This window comes from Passer montanus, unplaced genomic scaffold (assembly GCF_014805655.1).
Source record: "Passer montanus isolate IOZ18808 unplaced genomic scaffold, ASM1480565v1 scaffold45, whole genome shotgun sequence".
Classification (NCBI taxonomy): Eukaryota; Metazoa; Chordata; class Aves; order Passeriformes; family Passeridae; genus Passer; species Passer montanus.
Genome location: NW_024369373.1, coordinates 4,843,192 through 4,869,200, shown reverse-complemented (window position 1 = coordinate 4,869,200; position 26,009 = coordinate 4,843,192). Strand labels below are relative to the sequence as shown.

Sequence of the window (26,009 nt, the reverse complement as noted above, 5' to 3'; positions counted from 1 at the left end):
CTGCCTCTGGGGCTCCCCGGCATGCAGAGATGCAGGATGAGGCTAATCCCGTGCACTAGCTAAGCCTGGGAAAGTCTCCTGGGAGAAAAGATGACTTTGGGGTCTGTGTGGGGGTTCTGCTCACCGGTGGGGCTGGGGCTACTGGGGAGGGTAGCCCAGGAATGCTGCAGACTCACTGGACTCAGCACAGCTTTACTGGGGTGAGCTCAGCCTGGCTGGAGTTCCGAGGGGAACCCCAGGGTGCTGCTGCAGCCTGGAGCTGGGGTGCAGTTGGTGTTACAGTCCACATTAACATAAGGCTCAGGGTTAATGTTAGAGTCAGCATTAGGGCTAGGGATGAGGTTAGGATTAGAGTTGGGGTTAGGGTTGGGGTTAGCATTAGTGTTAGGTTTGGAGTTAGCATTTAGGGCTAAAATTAGGGTTAGGGTTCAGATCCTAAAAAATTAGGTTGTTTTGTTAGGGTTAATGTTAGTGTTAGGATCAAGGGTTCAGATCCATATTAGCAGGAGGGTTTGCATGAGAGTTGGGGTTGGCATTAGCATCAGTGCCAGGGTCAGGTTTAGACACAGGCTGAGGGAACTGAAGCATTTACAGCTGGGTTTATGCTGACACCCAGCTCAGCCCTGACAGCTGGTGCATAGGATGCTCTCAGTCCCTCCTGCCTGTGACATTTCAGAATCCTGAGCAGGGATGTCTGAAGCCCTCACCTCTGCCCTGTGCCAGGGGAGCACCTGCCATGGGTTCTGCCAGCCCGGTGCTGGGGCAGAGCTCTCATGGTGCTGTTGAGCCCCCTGAGCAGCCCGGGCTGTGGGACCCCTGCTTGCCTCCAGGTGCCCACCGAGACACAGCCCCCCCGGGCCCAGCATCTCTCCTGCCGCCGGCCCCCGGCTCTCACATCCTCCCACCCTGTAAGCACTCTGCCCAGCTCTCCGGAGCGGCTATTTGGCTTCGTGCCCGCAGCGGTGTGTGTTACCTCCCCGGCATGTTTAATTCATGGGGCAGGAGGAAGGCTGGCAGCAGGGGCCCCCTTGCTGCCCCAGCCCCTTGGCTTCCAGTCTCCCAGTGTCCCAAAGTGGGTGCAGGCTGCGACCCCTGCTCCTGCTGCCTTCACAGCCCGACCCCGGCTGGGCAGCGGGGCTGGGGCAGAGCACGGAGGGCTGACCCCGCTGCGGGACATCCCGGCGGGGCTGCAGCCCGGGGCCCCGGGAGTTGTCTGCCACATTCGCTCCAGCGAGCAACTGTTTTGACAGAGCCATTACTCACCCGTCAAGCTTTTGTTCCCGCTGCCCAGCGGTGCCTGTCTGGAGTCCTGAATAGGATCAAATCCTGCAACCAGACACACACACACACACACACACGCACGCAGGAGCGCACGGCCGAGCTCGCCCCAGAGCCGGGGCTGCTGCGGGGCGGCTCGGCTCTCCCAGTTCTCCCCCCGGAGCTTGGGGGTCTGCTCCCCACATCCCGGGACCTACATGAAGAGATTCTACATGAAGCTCTTGGTCCTGCTGGTTTGCAGCCTCCTGGTGTGGAGGGTGGGCGAGACGAGGTCGGATGCTCCAGAAAAGTTGTCCCCGCTGGCTCCGGGAGGTAACTGGTGGAGGGGCTGCCTCTGGCAGCAGGGCTGGGAGGCAGCTTGTTTGGGGGATGAGTGCACCCTGAGCACCCTCCCCTTGGGCCAGGGCAGATGTGTGGGGGACTGCGTGGGTGGTGGGCACCCAGGGATGGCAGTGGGGGGCTTGGTGGGTGATAGGGACTGAGGATGGAATGGGGCTGGGAGAAGGGGCATGGGCTTGGGGGTGGGATGGAGTTGGGGGGCTCTGGGGCTGGTGTTGCAGTGGAACCAGGGGGTTCTTGGGCTGGGAATGGGATGGAGCCTGTTATGGAACGGGGCTGGGGGTCCTGCAGCTGGTGATGGGGCTAGTGGTGGGTCTTGCCCAGTGGGGTCTGGATCCTGGCAGGACAGAGGCAGGGGGACAGGGGGGGTACATTCCTGGCAGTCTCAGCCCACCCGTGCGAGACGGGGGCCCAGCGGGCTGCCCCCCCTCGTCCCCTTGCCCCTTTTGTGCTCCCAGCCCAAAAGCTCTTTCTTCTCTCCCCTCAAGTCTCCATGGAGACCCGGGTGCCTTCCCGGTATCCCCGGCTGCGGTCGGACCCTTCAGGGGGAATTCCCACGGCCCTCTGAAGGGTCCGGCCACAGCCAGGGATATTGGGAGGGCACTTGTACCTCTCAGCCCCCTTGGCCCCTTCCCCATCCCCTGCTGTCCCCCCAGCTCTCAGCACGAAGGAAACCTTCCTGGTGCTCTCGCTGCACAACAAGTTGAGGAGTAAAGTGCAGCCCCCTGCTGCCAACATGCAGAAGCTGGTGAGCCCCCTTGCAGGTCCCGTGTCCCCCACCTTCGATGTCACATCCACCTTCCTGCCCGTGCCCAGGGAGGTGGGCAGCCATGGGTGATACACAGTAGCTTGCTAACACGCTAATGAAGCAGAAGAGCTGGCTGGTGTGGGGCCCCTGGGGAAGAGCATGTCACTGCCACATCCAGGGCACACCAAAAACAGGGCTGATCCCTTGAGGTGCCTTTTGGTGTCCCCCATGTCCCTCTGATGCCTCCTAATCACCCAAAGACACAGCAGGGCTCTTTGGAGTCCTTTGTGGGCTCCCCCATTCCCCATGATGGCCCTTGATATTCCCTGACCACCTCACACCTGAACACACCAAAGGCAGGGCTGGTCCCTAGGCATGTCTCCATGTCCTGTGGTGGCCCTCAGTGTCCCTCCATCACCCCCCAGCTGCCCACACCAGAGGCAGGACAGGTCCCTAGGGCTCCTTTGCAGCATCACCCATCGTCCACCCTCTGTTATCCCCCAGTCACCTCCTGGACTGACCATTTGGTGGTCCCCATGCCCCCTGGGGCTGTCCCCTGGGTGGCTCAGGCTCATCCCCGCAGGAGTGGAGCGAGGAGCTGGGGCGGCGTGCGGGGGCACGGGCAGCCAGCTGCCTGGAGGGCCCCGCGCCGCCGCCAGCCCCGCAGCTGGGCTGGAGCGAGGCGCTGCTGCCCGCGGCCGGGGGAGGCTTCGGGGCCGTGCTGCAGCTCTGGTTTGCCGAGGGACAGCGCTACGACCACCGGACGGGGCGCTGCGCCGGCAATGCCACCTGCCGCCACTACACCCAGGTGGGCACCAGGGGCACGGGGGGGCTGCTGGGGGCCGGGACCCCAGTGACACACGCTCTCCCACAGCTGGTGTGGGCCACAGCGGGGCAGCTGGGCTGCGGCCGGCACCGCTGCCCCGGCCCCCAGGGCCCCAGCGAGGCCTTCGTGTGCGCCTACTCACCGGGGTAAGGGGCTAAGGGCGGGGCAGGGCGTGGTGGGTGTGGCTGAGAGGGCGGGGCCGAGGTGTGGCTGGGAGGGAGGGCTCTGGGTGTGGTGGGTGTGGCTGAGAGGAGGGGTCAGGGTGTGGTGGGTGTGGCTGAGAGGGCGGGGCTTGATGAAATGGGAGTGGCTTAGCGGTGTGGGTGGGGTCTCAAGCAGGGAGGGGCATGGGTTGACCCATGGGATGTGCGGCAGGGGAGGGGGAGCTGGTCCCGGTGCTGGGTGGGACTGCGCGCTGAAGTGGGTGGGGCTGGGTGATGTGGGTGGGGCTTGGAAATGCAAATAGGGCCGTGTTTTAGAAGCGGGAGGGTTGGGATGTTCTGGGCTGGGCTGAGTGCTGTGGACCCAGTGCTGGGTAACGAAGGCAGGACAGTGATTTAGGAATGGATGTGGCTTCGCAAAGTGGGTGAGGTCTCGCCCCAGAAAGGGGTGTGGCTTGCCCGGGTGGGTAGGGTATCTTCCTCCAGCTGTCTGTGGGGCCAGGGGCAACTGGGAGGTGGCCGGGACGCCCATCCTGCCCTACAAGCAGGGACCCTGGTGCTCCCTCTGCACCGCTGGCCTCTCTGGCTGCTTCAAGTCCTGGGACCACAGCGGCGGGCTCTGCGGTGAGTGCCCCCTGTCACCATGGCCTCTGCATGACCCTGGAGATGCTGCCTCCACCCCTGATGCCCCTCTGTCACTCTGGTGCTTCCAGAGGTGCCCAGGAACCCCTGTCGCATGAGCTGCAGGAACAGTGGGCGCCTCGACATGAGCAGCTGCCAGTGCACCTGTCCCCCCGGCTACACGGGCAGGTACTGCCAAGGTGAGAGGGCACCGTGCAGCCTTCAGAGGCCTGTGCGTGGCTGCTGCAGGGCATGCATGGGCACAGCTGGTGTGAGCAGGGCTGCCGAGCCCCCTGGCAGCTAATGCAGGGCTGTGCCCACAGTGAGGTGCAGCGGGCAGTGCCTCCACGGGAAGTTCAGGAAGGAGGAGTGCTCCTGCCTCTGCGATGCGGGCTACGGAGGAGCTGAGTGCGGCAGTGAGTCTGTGATCCGCAGGCAGGGCGCCCCAAAGTGGGGCAAAGGGTCCTCTGTGGGCCCATCTCTGCTGGCACAAGGACCCACCTGCTCCTGCCTGTGTTCCCAGCAAAGATCCATTTCCCCTTCCATGCCTGTGACGTGCGGATAGACAGCGACTGCTTCATGGTATCCCCTGAAGCCGACACCTACTATGGAGCCAAAATTAAATGCCAGGTGAACTCCTGGGGTGCTCCGAGCATCTCTGGGCAGCTGAAAAGTCCCTCTGGGCATCTCTCCTCTGCCTGGAGCAGTGCTGAGCCACGCAGGTGGGGCAGACTCACTCGCTTCCCCACAGGAGAAAGGAGCAATGCTGGCCCAGATAAGAAACCAGAAGGTTCAGGACATCCTGGCTTTCTACCTCAGCCGCTTGGAGATGGGTAACAGGGTGACAGACACTGATTTTGAGACTGGAAACTTCTGGATCGGTGAGAGACAGCAGTAGGCAGGGTGCAGTGTGCCTGGGGTGCTGGCAGACATGCCAACCCAGGTCCTGCTTCCCCAGGTCTCACCTACAAGACATCCAAGGCTTCCTTCCGCTGGGATGTGGGTGAGCCGTCCTCGTTCACCAGCTTCGCTTTCGGGCAGCCGGACAACCAGGGGTAAGTGGGTCTAGAGGACACCAAACTCTGCATGGTGTCACTGCTGACTGGCTTCACCACCATCCTGGTGGGACACAGGTTTGGGAACTGTGTGGAGATGCAAGCGTCAGCCGCCTTCAACTGGAACGACCAGCGCTGCAAGACCCGCAACCGGTACATCTGCCAGTTCGGTGAGTGAGCGGCTGCCAGCCCTCCTGGGCATGCTGGGCCCTGGAGGTGCCAGTCCCCTGCTCTGCTGTGCCTGTCCCTTGCTGCCAGCCCTGCCCAGACCTCTGTGTCTGTCCTGGGGTGGGAGGCACTGACTCTACGCACGCCATTGCAGCCCAGGAACACATCGCCCTGTGGTAGCGGGACCCCTGAGCTGGTGGCCCTGGGAAGTGGCCGGCGCTGGCTGCTGTGCTGAACCTGGGGCTCAGGAGGAGCCTGGTGCTGTGCAAAGCCTGGACCATGGCTCAGGAGGATCTCTGCACAGCTCACTTGTACAGGGGATGAGGAGCTGAGGGGACCCATGGCACTGGGACCTGGCAAGAAGGGGTGTGCTGTACGTTAGCATCCCTGACACAGCATCTTCTTCTGCCCCTCACCTGCCTCTGTCACTATCACTCTGCAACACCGTGGGCAGCCAGGTGCAAAAGCATCCTCCTCCAAAACTGGCAGCTGGGCTGTGTCTGGACTGTGGTCCCAGTGTTATGAGAGGCCAAGGGGCTCTTTGGGGTTGCAGGCCTTGGCATAGCTCAGGCAGGACCAGGCTCAGCTCTGAGCCATTGTCCTGACCTGGGTGAGAACACTGCAGCTGGGTGGGTTTCTCACCCTCACCTGGTCCTTCATCATCTGCCTGGTCATTAATAAAGACCCTCTCTCCTTTGGGAAGAGCAATTTGTTTCCTTTTCCTCCCCTAAGCCCATCAGACTTTCCTTAGCCATTGTCCACATCCTGCCTGCACTGGATGGAACCTCCAGTTTTATGTCTGGAGTGGGTTCTGGGGTTGCTGGAGCCAAGGCCAGCCTCAGTACTGGGATGCCCCCTTGCTAATACCCCCCCAAGGACAGGAATATCCTCCAAGTACTGGGATGTTCCCCCATGCATTATTGCCCTTACAACTACTCCACCAGGACAGGAATATTCTACCAATACCCTGGGAATTGGTGCAGCAGGCATGGGTACAGCCCAGGAAGGCTTTCAGAGCTGCTCAGCATCCCACCACAGGAAGAAGGAACCACGCCAGCCAGCTTCCTAAAGCCAGCTTTAGGAAGCTTCTGTGGGATTTTGGGATGGTGCCAAGCCTAGCTCTGATGTGACCTGCAGCACCAGCAGTGGGGCAATGCCAACCCAATCACTTCCATTTGCCCCAGCTCCCAAATGCGTTTTCCTTACTGGTTTTTCACAGGCTGTTCTCAGTCAGGCATCTGCAGCCAGCAGGACTCTAGTAAGAGCTTTATGAGGGACCCTGGCCTGCACCCAGAGTCCTGGTCACCCCTGTGCTCCCCATGTCACATTTCAGTTCCATGTCCCTCATTTCTCAGTCATCCTTCTCTCACTGGTAAGAACTTGTTCTGTATTTCTAATTTGCTCTGAGAAAAGAGTGTATTGTATTGGAAAGAAAAATAATTTGTATTTCTTTTCGCTGGTTATTCAAGTCCAATGCAGTTTTTAACTGCCTGAAGTGCACAGTTTTGTACCCCATTTTATGTGCTGCCAGACACAACCCCCAGCTTTGAGTGCTTTCTTGGATGCTGCCTTTCCCAGGAAAGCTCAACCTACAGATACGAGTGCAAAGCCTGGACCATGGCTCAGGAGGATCTCTGCACAGCTCACTTGTACAGGGGATGAGGAGCTGAACCTAGAGATACAGCTCAACCTACAGCTCAACCTAGAGATACGAGTGCAGCTCTGCCCTGTATCCCAATGGAAAATATGCAGAATATTCCCTACCAGCCCACCATGGTGCAGCCTGGCAGACAAGACCACCTGCTCCATTCCATCCCCAGGAATAATCAGACTCCAAGCAGGCACCCCGCTCCCTCCAAACTCCTCAAGAACAGTGGGAGCAGAAGGGGTGACCCCAAATGTAGAAGCACATCTTTCCACCTCTGCCCATGGCTGGCAGAGGCCTCAGGAGGGCCATGCAGGCAGAAGACTCACCAGAAAAAATACGATTTATTATTATGAAAAAACTAACAAAACACAACTCTTGCCCACTGCCTGGGCAAGAAGTCCAAGGGATGCACAGTCCATGCCATGACTGGTTCCTGCCTGGTGCTGCCTGCACAGATGGATATGGTGGGGAGCTCGGAGTGAGGTTTTCAGCCTGGTGCTGTGAACCCCGGGTGGAGATGTGGGGTCCCAGAGTACCAGCAATTGCTTGGAGGGAGGTCTCGGGCAGGCTCTGGCTGCTGAGGCAGTATGGAGGTTGTTCTTGGAGGGCTTCAGCAGTGTGCAAGGCTGTTTGGGTCCCATGGCGCCAGTTGAAAATGATCTTCTGCAACACGAGGGCTTCTCAGGTGCACTCTGGGGTGCTTGGGCAGTGCGTGGGGGGTGCAGATTCCCGTGTCCTCGGGCACAGTTCTTGGGCCTCCAGCTGTGTGGGCAACACGAGGGGTCTCCAGCAGCGCAAAGGATGGCTCATCCAGTCTCCAGCAGCGTGAGGCATGGATCAGGCTGGGTCTGGAGGTTCACCAGCAGTTACAATTAAACTTAATAAACTTTTAAAACTCTAAAAGTAAACTTATTTTAATCCCCAACAGTGATGTGTGGATCAGGCAGGCTCCAGGGGTCTCCGGCAGCACTGAAAGCAGCTGGGGCGGGCTCTGGGACATGCCCCATCCCCAGGCTGGGGCGCGCAGCTCTCACGGGCACTCAGGCACTGGTGGCGGCGGCGGCGGCGGCGGTGGCAGCGGCGGCGGCATCGCGGCGCTGCGCGGCCCGCAGCAGGCTCTGCCGCAGCACCGGGTACTGCCGGTGGCAGCCATCGAGGCCGAGCCGCAGGGCTTGCGCCCAGTCCTCGGGCGGGCCGCCGCGGCCGCCGCCCAGCACGGCCGACACCTGGTTGAGGGCGGGCAGCAGGGCCAGCGTGAGGCGGGCGGCGGCGCGGCGCTCCTCGGGCTCGGCGGGCTGCAGCATCCATGAGGCGGCGGGCGCGGGCGGCCGGCACAGCGCGCAGCCCACGGCCAGGTCGTACATCTCCACGCCCGCGTCCCCGGCGGAACTCGCAGATCAGCCGGCCCGGGCCGGGCTCGGCCGCGTCCCGCGGGCCCCAGGCGGCGCAGAGCACCTTGGTGCCGCTGCCCAGCTCCACGTAGGCCGAGCCCTGCGCCTGGCTCAGCAGCCCGGCCCGCGCGAACAGCGGCCGCAGGGCACAGGGGTCCCGCGGCGCCTTCCCCGCGCCCTCCTCGTCCTCCTCATCCTCGGCCGCTGCCCACAGCGCGGGCGGCTGCGACTCCTCCGGGCCGCACAGGCGGCGGTGATCCAGCGGCATGTTCGGCGGGCGCCGTGAGAGGGCGGCGGCGGGGCGGGCCCGAGCGGGAGGCGGGCTCCAGGGAAAAGCCGTGACTGGCAGCGGGTTCCACCCACCCGTCCCGCCCCGCCTCCAGAGCCGGGGAGCAGAGCGCGGGGCAGGGAGCCTTTATTACAGGAAAGCTGCGCAGGGAACAGAGAGGGAGACACAGGGACCGGGGTTCCCCCCGCAGTCAGTTCTTCAGCTCCCCCAGGCGGAGCCTGGCAAAGTCCGTGGCCAGTTTCAGGGCTTCCTGCAGGCAGCCCACATTCTTGCCTGTGGCCTGTGCAGAGATGTCCTTTCCACCGCCTTTGCCGTCCATCAAGCCAGACACTTCCTGCACCCACTGGCTGGCCTTCAGGCCCTTATTTGCAGTCTCCTGGGCAGGAAAAGAAACCCAGCGGTCAACACCGAACAGCAATTGCCCTGCCCTGTGCCCACCACCCCATTAAGTCCTGACTCTTCCCCTTCCCCGTTTGCAGAGCATAACCCCTCTTCCCTCACTTCTGCAGCCTGACAATAAGCCCAAGCACAAAGGCTGTGGCTCTTGCCAAGCTCCAATCAGTTCTGGCTGTGTAATGTTAGATAGTTCCTGCCTGGAGGCTGCAGCTCCTCCATGGAGGCTCAGGGAGAGGCAGCCACACAGTCTTGGCATTACCTGGGGTACTTGACACAGGCAGGTGATCCTGCCAGCTTCATTATCCACAGCAAAGAGCATAGCAGCAGTCTGGGGGGAATTAGTCTTGAAGAGCTTCAGAGATTCATTCAGGGCCTGGAAGAGAACAAAATCATTATATGACTGCCTCCCTGCACTTGCACCCAGCCCAGCTCCAGCCCCAACAGCAACCATAGAGAAGATGCTTTTATTTCCCCACCTTGAGGAATACAGCAATTGGCAAAATCAGCCCCAGAATAAACCTTTGCCTGAGTGTGCTAGCTGGAGGGGAAAAAGCTCCTCCCAGCAGAAGGGAACAGCTGTTCCAAAGGGAGTCAAGAGTACTCAAACACAACATGAAGAGCCTGCAAGGATTATCAGACACAGCAGGCAGGGAAGAACCAGGGAGACTGCCACACATTCTATTATTCTCAAGGAGACCATCATCCCTCACTCACACAGACAGCACAGAGCCCCAGGTCCTTTGGTGAGCAAAGCAGTGCTGCTCTGGGAGGATTTGGAACATGCAGCTCCCTGGGCTCCAGCACTGCTATCCCATGGGATGCACCCTTCTGCCAGGGAAAATGCTGCCACAGCACCCACTGGGAGCAGAAGTGTGGGTATCATGGTGATGCTGGTGGCCACAGAGAGTGAGCAGGATCAGCTTCAAGACTCTCAGAGCGGAAATTTTAACAGAACATTAGCCCAGAGAGGTCCAAGCCCAGGCGCAACCAGCTCCCACTGCCTATCATTTACTGGGCTCAGCACTGTGACACAACACACACAACAGAGCATTCATTCCAACAGAAATCACTTGGGAAAAAACTTGTGTGTGGAGGAGTGAAGGAGAAGATTCAGCCCTGGGACAGAAGGAGCAGATTCAGCCCTGGCCAGGGAAGAACTTGAACCCAGCTGAGCAGACAGTGCTGGGAGCAGCTCTCTGCCTGGCCCTGTCCACACTCAACCCAGGACACCACTGCTGGAGCTGATCTGCAGGGGCCACAAGCATCATGACTGTCATGGCTCAGCAGAGCTGCTGCTCTCAGTTCCTTAAGTGCATTTCAGTGTCATGACTGCAGCAGGATGAGTCTTACCTGGGACACAATGGGTTTCTGCTGGGCTCCCTATCCACCAGCATGTCTGGAAACTCAGCAAGTGTTCAAAACCCCATCATCCCTGCAAGCCCATGTGCCTGTCCAGGAGGTGGGACACAAGAGACTATCCCAGTGGTCCCTTCCCCTGCTCAGGGATGGCAGGTGGCAAGAGGGACAGCTCTGTAGCACTGAACCACCTCCCCAAGTGCTGAAAGACCACCCAGCTGCTCCTCAGGCAGAAGGAAGGTTGCTGAGGACAGATCAGACTTTTCCATACCTTTGCTGAGGCTCCATTTTCCATTTCCATGATGACCCATGGCTGGTTAGGGTGACTCTCAATAACTTGCTTGGTCTTCTCCAGTACCTGAGGACAACAGTGGTCAGCCACTAAACCATCCACACTGTGTATGGACAGAAGAACCACCTGGGTAGAGCAGGGACAGAGGTGCCCAGACACACCCACAGCCCAGCCTGGAGCAGCCTCACACTATGAAGCCAGGAGGAGTGTACTCTGACAGGCAGGTGTGTGGCCTGCAAGACAGCATGTCATGCATGATTCCTCATCCAGAAAACTCCAGTGGGATCCAGGAGGAAGCCTGCACCCAGGGGCACTGGTAGGGCAGGAACAGGCTGCCATGCTTCAACCCAGAAAAGAGGCACAGAGGTAATTCTGCTTCAGGAGGCAGCAGGAGAAGCTAGAAGGCTGAACAGTGTGAGGGGCACTCCCACACGTCAATTCTCTTCCATCCTGGATACTAACACAGCTCCCCACAACCCTCCCACACTGTCCTTTATTCCAGCCCACAGCTCACTCTTTTCTGGATGTCAGCTTTGCTTGCTCGGTCCAGGTCATCCATGACCTTCTTCAGTGCTTTAACAGCCTCTCTCAGCTCATCCTTCTGCCACTGTGGGATAACAGCAGTGGCCAGTGTCTGCAAAAGAGGAGCAGGTAGAAAAGGTTAAAGGTGCCAGCAGTCATGGCAGGAGATGCAGCACCTCATGAACTCTGCCTCAGCTGGCACAGCCCAGTAAGCTCCACTCTGCTCCCAGTGCCAATGACCTGAGGAAACAGGTGCTGGCTGCAGCACCCATGGGATGCAGGGCTGCTGGACAGTAACAGGAAGGTGAACTCAGGTCTCATTAATACCCAGTTCTGGCAATCCAGGTCCCTTTCACTGTGGGGAGGCAGAGAACTGCTACCATCCTCACCTCACTGAGATCCGTGATCTCCTTCTGCACGTCTTTGTTGGGAGCTGTCTGGACCTTCACCTTGGCCTCCAGGGCTGACAGCACTTTCCTGAGGCTGTCGACTTTCCTGAGGGCCTAGGAGGATACAATCCGAGTTAAATCAAGCTGGAAGATTAAGCAGGCTGGGCTTTTGGTCACCCCAGAGTGCAAAGAGGTGAGCAATGCTGGAATGCCCCAGAATGGAGCTTAGTAACTCTTGGAAAGCCACAGGACCAAAGCAGGCAGCACCTGGCCAGAATGAGGGTGTGATGCTGCCATATGGGCTCCAGGTCTCTTTCCTTTGCCAGGATTTCCAAGATCCCACCAAAAGAGAAATCATCTCCCCCAAGAAACCCCTTTCTCCCACTTTGGATGTGGGCTAGTGCTCCCTACAGTCATTGCCTCCTGCGGCAGAGGACTGGATTCTCAGACTTCACCACTCTCCTGCTGGCCCTGCCAGCTGCTGAGAGCTCTACATTGGAAGCCACTTTGAAAAGCAACCTGAGCTAACCCTGAGGGCATTCCACACACCCACCCAGGTTTCTCTGCCACAACATCTACAGCTGAGACTTCCCTCTCTCTTCCCTGCTCCAACTGTAGTAAGCCAGGGTCTCCAGAACAGTCTTTGGCAACAGCAGCACACTTTTCCATTAGTCCCTCAGAGGATATTGTGCAAATTTGAACAAAATGAACTTTGGCACAGGGTTAATAGGTGGAATTTCACAGAGGATCTCTCCTGCCTACCCTTACCTTCCGAGCTTCAGCCCCGGTGACTGCAACTATCCTCCGAATGCCTTTAGCAATTGCTTCTTCTGAAACAATCACAAAGGGGCCAGCATGGCTGGAGTTCTGCAAGTGCCTTTGGAAAGAACCCAGACAGACCCAAAAGAAAGAGTTAGAAGTCCACTTCTCATCTCAGCAAGAATCAGCAAAGAAATAAGACAGCCATCCTGCCAGGGAAATGCAGCAGTGTGGGACAGGCAGAAAAAACAACGAGTGCTGAAAGCAAATGCGTGAGGAAAGGGTGGCAAGACCTGTGCTCCCTGCAGTGCCAGAGACCCTGCATGAGGGCAGGGGCAATACAGGCAGTTTTCTGCCTGCAAAAGGTAATTTTAAAGACTGATTGACTCAGGAATGGGAATGCAAAGGCACATCATCACCACCGCCTCCATCTCTGCCCTGGCTCTGCCCAGGGTATGCTCATGACACTCCCAGGAGCTCAAGCTCCACAGGAACTCCTCTCAGCCACCCTGCTCCCTTCCCAGCCTCTCCAGGTACTCACGTTCCCCCACAGAACTCAATAGAGGTGATGGAGCCCCCGGGGCCAGAGGGGTCAGCCAGCAGCTCCTCCACAGGGATGCCAATGGAAACCACACGGACAGGATCGGGGTAGGTCTCGTCAAAAACTGCCCGAAGCCCTTGGATAGCTTTGGCTTCTGCAAGAGGGCAGTCCTTGGCATACACAGTCTGCAGGAAACAGCAAAGGGATGCAGGTAAGAGCCAATCCTGTCAGCTGTGACTGAGGGCCCACATTCCCAGGAAATGTCTTCCTCTGAAAGATCCTAGAAGTGAAGTCTTGTGCCTTAACTGAGCTGGGGTTTGTTGAGTACAAGAATCACAAAGATACTAAAAGATGTCTCATCTTCAAAACTCCCAATACCACCTTCTCAGACTCCCTGTGTGTCTGGGGTTTGTTGAGCTACAAGAATCACAGTTATTAAAAGACATCTCATCTTCAAAACTCCCAATACCACCTTCTCAGACTCCCTGTGTGTTACTGCACATGCAAATGGTTCCAAGCACAGATTCCAGGATCTTTCTGGGTCAGCTCTGACATTTGGCACCAGACAGAGGAACTCTCCTGCCAATGGGAACACATCACTGGGTCGTCTGGGTGTATGCTGTAAATCCAGCCAGGCCTGCAAAACTACTCTGCCAAACTTCCTGGGTCTTGCAGCTGATTTGACACTGCTGCAGGCATGGGAACCCTTCAACCCTACAGAGAGCTTCAAACCAATGAACTGAACAATCCATATGGGGTTTTCCCAATCAAAACCCTCTGAGGTGATGGCAATCTGTGCACAGTACTGCACCAGCAGCTCAGAATCCTCCTGTGCCTGCCAAACTCCCAGCATCCCAGATCATCCAAAACGGGGACTCAGGGTACACAACGTGTCACCCACACCCACCTTTGACTCCTCAATCATCTGGTTGGCAATCCCCTCAACTTTCTTGATTTCCTGGGTGGACAGGGCTCCCTTGGCGGTGAAGTCGAAGCGCAGCCGGTCGGGTGCCACCAGGGAGCCCCTCTGGTCAGCCTCCCCCAGCACGGAGCGCAGGGCGAAGTTCAGGATGTGGGTGGCTGTGTGGTTGCTCATGACCGGCCTCCGCCTGGCCTGAGGGAGGAAGCCACTGTTAGATGGGGTCCCACACCCCAGAGCCACAACCACCTCCAGCAGCTGAAGGGGAGGTTAATGCCCTGCTCCAACAGAATCCTAAACTAGCTCAGGACACCAGAACAACTGATTGCACTTGCTGCCTTGGAGCTTCAGCTACAGGAGTTACCAAAGTTAATGCCCTGCTCCAACAGAATCCTAAACTAGCTCAGGACACCAGAACAACTGATTGCACTTGCTGCCTTGGAGCTTCAGCTACAGGAGTTACCCACCAAATCTGTGCATGGCTTTTTTCCTCGCAGTTCCCTATTTTGGCCTGTGTGGAAAGAGGCCAAGGACAGATGAGGACACAGATAACTAATCTCTGTTCCTCAGTAGGGAAAAGCACTTCATGATGGAAGCCTTCCCTCTTCCTCTAAAGGTGCTGCCTCTACAGGGAAAGGAAATTCATCAGGCTCACTGTGCTCAACCCAGCACTCACTCAGCAAGCTGAGCCCACAGGAGCAATGTTTGGACTGGGGCAGACAGTCCAGGCTCTCTGCTGCTGTCCCCACACAGTGGAGCACCACACATGTTCTCTCTGCAAGTCATGACCCAAAATGTGTTTCTGCCTGTGACCAGCAAACCCAGCAAGAGTGGCTCTGAGCTAGCTGGGCATTATCTGCCTTGTGGCAGGAGAAAGCCAGGTGTGAAGCAGGAGAGACCTGCAGTCAGCCTGGTTGACCCTGGTCACTGGTTGATCATGTGATGCAGGGTTGCAGACTGGTCAGCCTGGTTGACCCTGGTCACTGGTTGATCATGTGATACAGGGAGAGCAGGACCCAAACATCAGGCCCGATGAAAAGAAATGAGACAAATCCAGAAACAAAATCCAGAACAAAGAGATAAGCCCATATGTTACACCATGTTTTAACTCACCTCATCAATAGTCAGGTGGACTTGATCTCCTACTTTCAAGCTCCCATACAGAGTTCCTATGTGGAGCACGTAGCCTCCCCGGACCTGAACATTCTTCACAGTGAATTCTGTTTTCTGTACAAAGAGATAAATGCCCCATGTGAGCAGGGTGAGAGGCCAGGGAAAGTCATCTAGCCAGAGGCCTGAGCTGCAACTGGAAAGATCCCAGCTGGGAGCCAGAGTAATGTGTGTGCTGGAGAAAGCAAAGCAGAGAAGTGAATGAAGGTGGGACACAAAAAGAGCTCCCCACCTCAGAGAGTACTGCCCTTGGGCTTGGCAATCCCAGCACCACCACCACAAGCACCCACATGCTGGTGACAGCAGCACAGAACTGAGCAAGGGGAACAAAACCCCAGCACATCCATGGCATTCTGCACACCCAGAAAGGAACCCTGTGCAACGCACGACATCTGACGTGGATGGGAAATTGCTGGAGCTTGCTTGGCCCCTTCTCCCCTCAGCCCAGCCCCGAGTCAGACTGAGTCTAGCAAAAGGCTCTCAGGCCCACTCACATCCTCCTTGCTGTCATCATCCTTGACCATGTAGCCCTGGTCGTAGATCTGCCCACCCTGCTCGGCGTAGAAGCAGGTCCGGTCCAGCACTATGCCGCACTCCTGGCCAGTGGATGCCTCCTCCACAAACTTCTTCTCCCTGCGGATGGCTTTCACTGTGGCCACGAGGCTCCCAAAATCTGCCACCGGGATGACAGGCAGTGTCAGTAAAACAGGAAAACCTTGTAGCCACCACGTGGGAGCAGAATGTCATAGCAACACTTCACATTACTGCAGGAGCTCATGGCAGCTAACACATTTGCAGGGGATAAGGAGAGAGGAGTAAGGCAACAGTGAGCTGGAAATTTTATTTAGTGCCCTCCAAGGCAGGGACTGTCACTGCCTTCCACACCTATGCAGCAGAAGTCAGCAGCACACATGGCTATGAGCCTGCAGCCTCCTGAATCTCCACCAAATCGAAAAAACTAGCAGATGAGCCAGAGCAAGCAAGCCAAGGGCCTTCCAACAGGCCAAGCAGAAACTGCAGTCTCCTGCAGCACTGGCAAAGGAGCAGCAGAGCAACACCAACATAGAGTGTGGAGGCATAAAGCTGAAGGAAAAGGAATTCCCTTAATGTGGCAACAGGAGTACAGCAGCCCCTGCCCCTGAACAGTCTGTCCTCTTTCTCTGCTCAATTAGTAACAAGCAGACTATTCACCTGCAGAGCCTTCCCCTTCCATGTCCCAGGAAAAGGGAGCCCAGAGGTACATGCCAGGGAAGGTTTAGGAGCAGAACATGACTGCGAGAAGGTGTTTCCATACCATAGGTTCCACTTGGATCTGAAGCATAGCTGTACTTTGGTGAGTCATCTGTCACCTCCAGCCCCCGGGCTCTCAGCTCTTCAATGGCATAGATGTCCAGCATGAGGAGATCTTCCCCTCCAGCACCCTTGCCCTGGGATTTGAGCTGCCAAGGAACAAGGTTTGAGAAATGACCTGCCAAATACCAAGGTTTAAGAAACACCAGTGCATGCCAGCCTAGCTGCACATCTCGCTCACATCCCTCAGCACTCCCTGATTTAGAGCTCTGCCCTGGGAAGCTGTGTGCCAGCACCTGGAGTGTGCCAATTTTTCTGGCTTCAGAGCACCCAGTTCCAGCATGCAGACCACATCAGCCTGAGCCCAGTAAGGACCAGGCAAGTACCCAGCTGGTCAGTGCCACTCTCTGCTGCTGCAGCAAACATACTGGGAAATGCACCCAAGGTGCAGGCTTGCCTGAATACTGAGCCTTAGACAGGGAACTTCCCTAACCAGAACAGGACAGCAGAAGTGCTCCCAGCACTCTGCTATCTCTGAAGGCTGAGCTCAAGGTTCCAGGCTTTGCTAGTGAGCAGAACCAACCCCAGCTGTACAGAAAAGACATGTCCCACAGCAACTGCAGTTATCCTGGTTTTTTTTCCCAGGGGACAAACCATGGGGCATATGGGATGTGAGCAGACTCAGTGAGAAAGGAGGAACTCATGACTGCAAACTGCAAGGAAGGGAATTCTTCCTTCCAACTCATAAATTAGCTTCCCCTGGACCTGTTACTCACCTGAGCATTTTTCCGCTCTTCTTCAAAGCCCTCCATGTCTACAACAAGGCCCTTCTCCTCTGCAATCAGCCCAGTGAGATCCGCAGGGAAACCATAGGTGTCATACAGCAGCCAGGCAGTGTCACCTGCAGAGAAAGGGCAAAGAGGTCACCTCTTGTGTTCCATGAGACACTGCTCCCTTCCCTGCTCCCCCACTGGCTCTGAGCTATGGCAGGACAGTAAACAGCTCTGGAGAATGTGAACATCCAAAAAACTCCTCCCTGGCAGCACAGAGATGTGTGTCTGGGCAGCTTAGAAACCTCAGCAAGTGAGCACAAGCCAGAGGAGAGATGGGTGGTTCTGCTCTAGGAGATGTCTTCTGATTCCAACTTTGTCTCCCCAGCACCTTCCACCACCTCTAATTTTCCCAACCTTTTCCCTTTCCCCAATTTCCCTAAGGTCTTATGTAATCCCAGACAACAAATGCCTTTTGCTGCATCCAGACACAGCTCACAGCCTTACCAGGAATGACTTTGCTGTCCCCAAGGCTCTGGATCTTCCTGTCCAGGATGCGACGTCCTCTGCTCAGTGTTTTCAGGAACTGATCCTCTTCTTCATTGATAATGTCCTTTACCATATCCGGGTCCTTCTTCAGCTCAGGAAAGGCATCTCCCTGCAGACCCAGGAGGAGGAGCCCTTTAACATGGAGATCTGCACAGCTCAGCAGAGGAAGTCTTAAGCAGATACAGTGGAATAGAACTTACCAGTGACTGCACCACGACATCAACCAGAGTAGCAAAGAAACCCTTGGGGGCATTGAGCTTCTCATGGGAGTAGCGCACAGCCCGCCGGAGAATGCGCCTCAGCACATACCTGGGGAACAGCAGAGCCCCCCAGGGAAATGTTACACATCTGAGTTGTTCTCGGCATCCACCTACCAGTACCCCCTCCCAGGACCAAGAGCACAGGCTTTTCTCCTCTGATTTTCCCTCCAACAGCTGCTCATGGCAGCAGCAAGGCACAGGTGAGGTGCTAGGTCCCAGCTCCGTGACCCACATTCACTGTGTGCTTATGGAGTCCACTGGCACCTGCAGCACAGCCCCCCAGCCCAAAATTCCTTGATTTTTCAACAGCAACACTGCACTGAGCCAGGCTTTGTGCCTTTCTGCCCACAGTCATCTTATCTGGGGGCTGGCACAGCAGCAATGGTGCTCACAAGAACTTCAGACTTGTGCATCGTGTGGGTGTGAACCTTAGTACAGCGATTCAAGCATCAAATATCCAAAGCAAACACTCTGCTACCCACTGCTTAAATAATGAATCCAAAGAGATCCCAGAGAAACAGGAGACCCAGAGCCTTGAGGGAAATCATGCAGAACAGAATGGGAGTGGTGACAATGCAGCAGCTCCTTCTTACCCTCTGCCAGTGTTGTCAGGCCTGCCCCCGTCCGAGAGGGCCAGGGTGATGGTCCGTGCATGGTCAGCCAGCACACGGTAGGCCATGTCTATCCCATCAGCATCCTCGGCCCCAACCTGCCCCAGGTATGGCCTGGCACCTGTGCCCTTTGAGAGGAGAAGGCAGTGGGCAGAGGGTACAATTACAGACAGTGTCACCATGGCAGAATTACAGGGAAGGGCCTCAGAAGCCAACCCCACCACCCGCAGCCACAGAGGAGAATATTCCTCTTGGAATGAGGCAACACAGTGAAGCTAGGGGAGGCACAGAGGGCTCTGCATGGTGCCACAGCCCACATCTCAATGGTCAAAAGCTCTCCAAACCAGAGGGAAGAAAATCCAATTTATCCCATCATTAAGAGTCCAAGAGAGAGGAAGAGAGTACAGGGAAATAATTTGTTTTGCACATTGGCTCAAGGATTCCAACCTGGCATAATCCGCCCAGCCAAGAAACCTTTCAATTTCTGTTACACAGGAGATGGTCCCAGCTTTCCTCTTTTAGGATGTTTTTATCCACACTCTAGGGAAAAATACTGCTGTAACCATGCACTGCTTGCACATGGTGCAAACCTCCAACCACAGGCACAGTCCCTTTAGCCAGGCTCCCTGAACACAGCAGGAAGGCAGACAAGGACACAGGGGCTGTGTCTAGCCAGTGGACTTAACACTGAAAAAAGGCAGCTCTCCAGTTTCAACTCTGGAACTTGGCATCTCATTCCTTAGAGGTAGCAGGAGCCTGGGCTCTTCTTCCTGCATTTTATCCAGTGTGATCTACAGACAGGAAGCTCTGCCTTCTTCATGGAGGAAAAAAAGGCTTGGACGTGCACACAGATGTCCCAGCATGGGTAACACAGTCCCCAGCCAGAACAATGCACCAACAGCACACAGGTTCTGCCACTGACTGTTGTGTTTTATGGCAAAGCACTCCTGGCTAACAGAATTTTCTACAGATCAGCATGTTCCAGCTGTGAGACTGAAGAACAAATTGATTCTGGGTCAGCAGTACCACGTGCTCTCTAGCACGTGGCAAAAAGATGGCACTTGGCTATGTTGGACTGCAGAGTATCTCCCACTGGGAGAGGACTAAGGAGTGTCCATCAGGACAGTTCCCAGAAACTGGGAAAGCTGCACCACTCACTGTCTTGTTTTCCCCTGGAAACATGTCCCAGGGCAGCAATTACTGTGCCAGCCTGGTTCCTACCCTCAGCAAAGTGCAAATGTGTGGGGCTCACAGCAGCTGGCAAAGCAGAGACCACCCTGTCCAACCAGTCCCATACATCTCCCCAAGAATTCAGGGATGCAGCTAGGTCAGGCTGCAGTTCATACCTTTTGGATGGCTTCAAAGTAAGGAAGGAAAAGGTCAGTGTCATAGTTGGACATCTTGTTCTGCAGCACAGAAACCAGCCTCTCCAGGCCCATCCCAGTATCAATACTTTTCTTAGGAAGGGGTTTCAGTGTCCCATCAGCTTCCCTGCCAAAGAAAGGTGAGATGTTATGGATGGAGGCTCTGCAGGGGGAACCCCATTTCTCCCTTAATTTAGTTCCATCATATTTGTGACACAGGCCCATACACAAATGACACAAAGGACAACTTTGATAAAATACAATTAACAAGACCCTCAGCAACAACTTAGACCCAGAGGAGACAACAACTTTTTCCCTACTGAACACCTAGAGATAATCAGAGAAAATATTCTCAGTTTGTCCCAAAGGCAGCATGACCAACCCATTGTGTACCAGTGGGTAAGGGGACAGAGCATGACAAAGTGCTCAGCTGCTGGATAACTGGGAATGGCGAGTAAGCCATGGGCAGCTGAAAGAACACACAGCCCAAGCAGCCTCCCAAACTGAGCTGGAGCAACCTGGCTCACCTGGAAGCTGGAAGCAGATCTGGCTCACCTATTGAACTGTATGAACACCAGGTTCCAGATCTCCAGGACGTTGGGGTCATCCTGATTGACCAAGTGTGAAGCATCTCTGTCCCCGATCCGGTCATAGTGGATCTCGCTGCAAGGGCCACAGGGGCCAGTGTCTCCCATTTCCCAGAAATTATCCTTCATACTGCCAGGCAGAATCCTGCCCTCAGCCAGCCTGTAAGAAGAAATTTACTGAACAACTGAAGAATAACTTTAACTAACTAAAAAGAATTCCCCAAACTAAAGGCTATGCCCGAGAAGCCACAGCTCACTAGTTCCCTAGATGTGCTGATGAATTCTTGGTGTCTTGAGACAGATCAATCCAAGAGCCTAATGCTCAGGATCCCTGCTGAGGGGATCAGTGAACACTGGCACCTGGCAGTCATCCCAGGTGGAGACACAGATTTACACAACACCTCAGTAAAGCCATCGGCAAGAAGACACTGATGGGATGAAGAACCTCTCCTATGAGAAAAGGCTGAGAGAATGTGGATTGTTCAGCATGGAGAAGAGAAGGCTCTGGGATTGCCTTGTTGTGGCCTTTCAGTACCTAAAGGGGACTACAAGAAATCTGGAGAGGAACTGTTTTGAGGGCATGGAGTGATAGGAAAAAGGCTTTAAACTAACAGAGGGCAGATACATATTATACATAATGAATAATTTTTTCCCTGTAAGCATGGTGAGGCAGTGGAACAGGCTGCCCAGAGAAGCTGTGTCTGCCCCATCCTCGAAGTATTCAAGGCCAGGCTGGACAGGGCTTGGAACAAGATGAGCTGTAAGGTCCCTTCCAACCCAAACCATTTTACAGTTCTATGATTCCACAATCTTCTCAAATGCTGTCAGTGGCAGCTCACTGGGCAGGACATCCCATCCACCTCACCAAGCAGAACTCTTAAGCTTACACAAGAGATTTTGAAACCAGAGCTCTCCAGATGGTATCTTCTATCTAACAGGAATACTTCCCTTTGGTTTGGAAGCTCCACCACTCTGCAAATGTTATTTGTGACACTTCAATTTTATTAAAGTCTCCTTTTATATGTGTTCTGCCATGTAACACAGACCATCATTGAGTCATAGAAACATTTAGGTTGGAAAAGACCTTTCAGATCACCAAGTCCAACATTACTCCAATACTGTCAAACTCACCACTAAACCATGCCCCAAAGTCCCACAGCCACACAGCTTTAAAACCCCTCCAGGAGTGGTGACTCCACCATCGTTCTCTGAGTCATAGAAATATTTAAGCTGGAAAAAACCTTTTAGGTCATCAAGTCCAACCATTACTCCAATACTGTCAAACTCATCACTAAACCACGCCCCAAAGTCCCACAGCTACACAGCTTTAAAACCCTCCAGGAGTGGTGACTCCACCATCGTTCTGAGCAGCCTGTTCTGCTCTGCTTCTGTGAAGATTTTTTTCCTAATATCCAAGCCAAATAAATTACTATTGCTCACCAAAACATGTACCTTCCTCAGTGAAAGGCCTTACCCCAAATCCAACCAGATCTGCTTGCACTCCAGGTCTGGTTGCAGTCCTGCAGCCTCATTTCCACCAAAGTAAGTGACATAGAGTCTTTCAGCAGGGATGCCAAACTCCTTGGTGAGAAGTTCCAGTGCCAGTTTACAAGCAAGTTCCTGCAGAAGGAAACATGAGGTCAGCAAGTGAATACAAAGACAACTTCTCTTCAACATCCAAAGTACTGGCTACTGTAGATATCAGCAGCTGAAAACTTTCTGACTTTTGACATAAGAAAGAGAAAAATTAATACATGCAGGGAAGAGGGCACAAGAAACATCTCATATGAGTGTCTGGATGCAGCCAAGTTAGCGCCTAGCATGTCCACTGCTTAAAAAAAATACTTTTAGTTCTAACTTTGAATACTACACTAGCAAGAAGCTTGGGAAAGGAAGTCATTATTGTATGATCACTCATGTTTGAAGGTCAGTCATAGCTGCCTAGCACATGTTAGTCCCCAGATCTCCAGGACAGCCACTAAAATCTCCACCTGAAGACAACAAACTAGCAGAGTTAATGGAATCAGCTTTGTAAACCTAAAGTAATTAATCTTGAATCATTCTGCAGGGTTGGGGCAGTTTCCAAGCTCATTTATTCCAAAGGAGCCACATGCACCTCTTTGCCAACACATTCTCTTTCCTCTTGGCAGCTGCTCTGCTGAGCTTACAGAGATGGATAAATCTGCGCAAGAGATTCAGAGCTGCAGCCAGACTGTTTTACCTTGAAATAATCCCCAAAGGACCAGGACCCCAACATCTCAAAGAAGGTGTGGTGGTACACATCTTTGCCCACGTCATCCAGGTCGTTGTGCTTGCCCCCTGCCCGGATGCACTTCTGAGTGTTGGTGGCTCTGCTCAGTTTAGCGAGCGGGTGTGAGGGGTCGATGGTATTGAGGAAGATGGGTTTGAACTGCAAGGAGAGAAAAAGGACAAGTGAACTGCTAGAAAAGCTGAGAAACTGAGGAAAGTACTCAGAGCCTGTCTTCAAATGTTGCATGCAACAGCAAGGCAGTAAGTGTCATGATATCACTAGTCTGAACATACCCAGAACACCTTTCAGAAACAAACATGCTGCTCCTGTCCGTGAGAAAGCTGCCTAGAACTCAGCACTTGGACACACACACAGGTGTTCCTAGAGCCCACCAAACCCCAGGCCTTCCAAAGGGACTGAAAGCTGCCAGATTCCCAGCTGCCAAAATAAAAAACTGGGTGCTGATCTGCCGGAGAGCCCTTGCAGCATCCCAGTCTCAACTGGTCATTTGTGCCAGGACTGCTGTGGTACCAAGGGTCAAGGAAATGAGACTGGCAGAGCTCTCACCATAGGAACCTGTTCCAGTGCTCTTGCCAATTTTGTGAGAGCACAGAGACACACCACCCATCTCTCTGTGACCAGAAGGAAGGTGGAGTGAACAATCATTTTCCCAACAGCTCTGCAAACAGCTTCACAGGTTCCAGCAGGATGTGTTCATAGGACCACAGTGCCAGGCTAGGAATCCTACCTGATTCATACCAGCATTGGCAAAGAGCAGCGTGGGGTCATCCAGGGGGATTGTGGAAGATGAGTGCACATAGGTGTGCTGGTTTTCCCTGAAGAAGTCAATGAACCGCTGCCGGATCTGGCTGGCTGTGAGCGGGGTCTCCATCTGGAAGCTGGAAGTTGCCACTGTCCACAGCAAGTGGCAAGAAAGTGGCAAAACCTTGGTGCAGTCTGAACAAATGAAAACAAACAACACTCTGATGTGCTGTCAGCTCAAGGTGAACATCAGGATCATTATCTCCAACTCCTGAAAGGGTCTCCCCACACTGTTAAGTACTCACTGACACTTCTGCTCAACCATCAATCTGCCCAAAACAGTGGTGGCCCAAGCTGAAATTTCCTCTCCCCCAGACTCCCTGATTTCTGGGGCTTTACCTCAAGTTACCTGTTCTTTGAAAACATGTAGTTATAAAACATCAAATTCACATGGATACTGAACTTAGTAGGTTGTGTTTGCCTTAATGGGGACAGAGGGACTGCCAAGTCACCAAAGCATTCAAGGCGATTAAATGCAGAGTGAGGAGACATCATTATGGCCTTCCACTATTTAAAGGGGCTTATATAAAATGATGGACAGCAACTTTTTACATGGGCAGATAATGATATGACAGTTTCAAGTGGGAACAGTTTTAAACCAGGAAAAGAGATTTAGGTTAGGAATTAGGAAGAAATTATTCCCTGCGTGGGTGGTGAAGACCTGGTACAGGTTGCCAAGAGAAGATGTGGCTTCCCCATCCTTGGAAGTGTCCAAGGCAAGGTTGGATGGGGCTTGGAGCAGCATTGTACAGAGGGAAATGTCTCTGCCTATGGCAGGGATGTTAGAATCAGGTGGGCTTTAAAGTACCTTCCAATCCAAACCCTTCTGTGTTTCAATGACTAAATCACAGAACAGCCAAGTTTGAAAATGACCCTCAATATAATAACCCTGTCCACCCTCCCTGCTCAAACCAGAGCAGCTGCAGGGATGCCCGGAAGCCTTCCTTGAGGGGACCCACACCCCCAAAGCACACCAGAGGCAAGTGACAGCCTGGAGGGCAGCACCGCCCGTGCCCTACGGGCGCACAGGGCCGTCCCTGACAGCTCAGCGCAATGCGGATCCAGGGAGGCAGGCGAGATCCCCGCGGCCTGCTGCTGCTGCGGCGAGGAGACGGGAACTCCCCACAGGAGCAAGGCCTGCGATTCCCAGCACAGAACCAACTAGGCTGGAAAAGCCCTCTGAGATCATCGAGTCCAACCTCGATGCTGCAGGAGGGAAGGACGCGAGGTGGGAGAACCAAGCACGGCAGCGGCCCCGGCACCTATGAGAGCCCCTGCCCAGACACACCCGCTCTCCAGCGCCCGAGGAGGGCTGAGGGCACAGCGCTGTCCGGCAGCGCCGCCCGGCATCCCCCCGCGGGCCGCATGGGGCGCGACCAGCGCGCCGCCTCCCTCCCAACCTGCCCTCTCCATGCCCCTCTCCGCTGTGCCCGCGTGCAACGGAAGCCAAGCCAAGCCAAGCCAAGCCGAGCCGACCGCATGGCGACCAGCGCACCGCCTCCCTCCCAACCTGCCCTCTCCGTGCCCCTCTCCGCCGTGCCCGCGGGCCACGGAAGCCAAGCCGAGCCGAGCCCAGCAGCGGGAGCTCCCCGGGCCGCTCGGGCCGTACCTGCGCGCCCACCGCCGCCCCTCGCCGCGCTCCTCCGGCCGCGCCGCAGCGCCGCTCCGCCCCGCCCCTCTGCCGCACACCGCCTCCCATTGGTCGCTGGGGCTGTCACTCTCCTGCCAGCCCCACCCGTGCGCGCGGCGCCCCGCCCCCGGCTGATGCAATGGCGGGCGCGTGACGCGGGCGGGCTGAAGCCTCAGTGGGCGCCGCCATTTTAGGGGTGGCGGGCCTGCGGGCGCAGGGAGGTTGCCTCAGAAATCACGTTCGCTCCCTGGTGTGCAACGGAGCGATAATGACACACACGAGTGAGACATTGTTTGTTTCAGAGCTGCCGCAGCCTGGGTGCTCGGTGGTATTACACAAATCCAGCAGACTTTCCATGCTGTTATTTACACACAGAAATTCAGGGTTAGTAACTTCTCAAGCACAGCCATTCTGTTAGGATTGACCAGTACCTTCCATACAAATCATGTAACCCCAGCTGACTTTACTCATGTTCAGAGCAAGGGTCTTCAGGTGCAGAGGGTCTTTGTGACCTGGAGGTGTGATTTTTAGTAGTACAATGAAGATAGTTTAGCATTCACAGACCTGCAGCATTTTGCCAAGTTAGCAATCCCTAAATCTTGTTCGTTCTGGAATGTCCTTGAGTGAGGGATGCTGGCCGCTGCCTCTTCCAGCGATTAGGTCTCCTTTCCTGCTGATTAGGCTTGAAACTATACAAAGGTCTTACATCAAAGAACAGCCTGACTTGAGATAATGCTGAGTGACACATTCTGCATTTTGCAACAGTGATGCTGCCTGCTGCCATGGCGGAGCCGGGAGCTGCGGGGCTCGGCCGGGAAGGGGCTGTGGCAGAGCAGGAGCTGGCTGGGTGCTGGAGGGGTGAACAAAGCCCTGCTGGGGGATGTGATGGCTGCAGGGTCTTTGCAGGGGGCTGCGGGGTCAAGGTCAAGGCTGTGAGGTGCAGGAGGGGTCACTGCATGGCTCTAGCCATGGAGCTCACGGGAAAGGCCTTGTGGACTCAGGCCAAG

The 26,009-nt window shown here is 55.3% G+C and overlaps 3 protein-coding genes across 3 annotated transcripts; 1 reads left to right on the top strand and 2 right to left on the bottom strand.

Annotated features, from left to right (window-relative positions):
• Window positions 1-1,462: 1,462 nt before the first annotated feature.
• Window positions 1,463-5,388, top strand: LOC120508056 (C-type lectin domain family 18 member A-like). Its single transcript, XM_039721347.1, is given in 12 exon segments — window positions 1,463-1,590; window positions 2,274-2,365; window positions 2,949-3,173; window positions 3,240-3,337; window positions 3,855-3,976; window positions 4,066-4,173; window positions 4,297-4,389; window positions 4,497-4,603; window positions 4,725-4,854; window positions 4,932-5,028; window positions 5,107-5,198; window positions 5,351-5,388. Coding segments are annotated over 12 exon segments (1,317 nt in total). The 5' UTR covers window positions 1,463-1,475.
• A 1,778-nt stretch (window positions 5,389-7,166) lies between these two features.
• Window positions 7,167-8,619, bottom strand: EXOSC6 (exosome component 6). The gene is given in 2 exon segments (XM_039721285.1): window positions 7,167-8,228; window positions 8,230-8,619. Coding segments are annotated over 2 exon segments (618 nt in total). The 5' UTR covers window positions 8,504-8,619; the 3' UTR covers window positions 7,167-7,884.
• Window positions 8,620-8,634: 15 nt separating this feature from the next.
• AARS1 (alanyl-tRNA synthetase 1) lies at window positions 8,635-25,037 on the bottom strand. The gene is made up of 21 exons (XM_039721284.1): window positions 24,982-25,037; window positions 23,299-23,507; window positions 22,521-22,709; window positions 21,774-21,919; window positions 20,268-20,459; window positions 19,695-19,839; window positions 18,331-18,476; window positions 17,678-17,786; window positions 17,436-17,586; window positions 16,935-17,059; window positions 16,163-16,307; window positions 15,363-15,541; window positions 14,812-14,925; window positions 13,687-13,893; window positions 12,780-12,964; window positions 12,248-12,356; window positions 11,480-11,593; window positions 11,083-11,202; window positions 10,548-10,634; window positions 9,180-9,293; window positions 8,635-8,900 (listed from the first exon to the last, which is right to left on the bottom strand). The coding sequence occupies exons 2-21, from the start codon at window positions 23,440-23,442 to the stop codon at window positions 8,715-8,717; spliced, it is 2,907 nt and encodes a 968-aa protein (XP_039577218.1). The 5' UTR covers window positions 23,443-23,507; window positions 24,982-25,037; the 3' UTR covers window positions 8,635-8,714.
• Window positions 25,038-26,009: the final 972 nt, after the last annotated feature.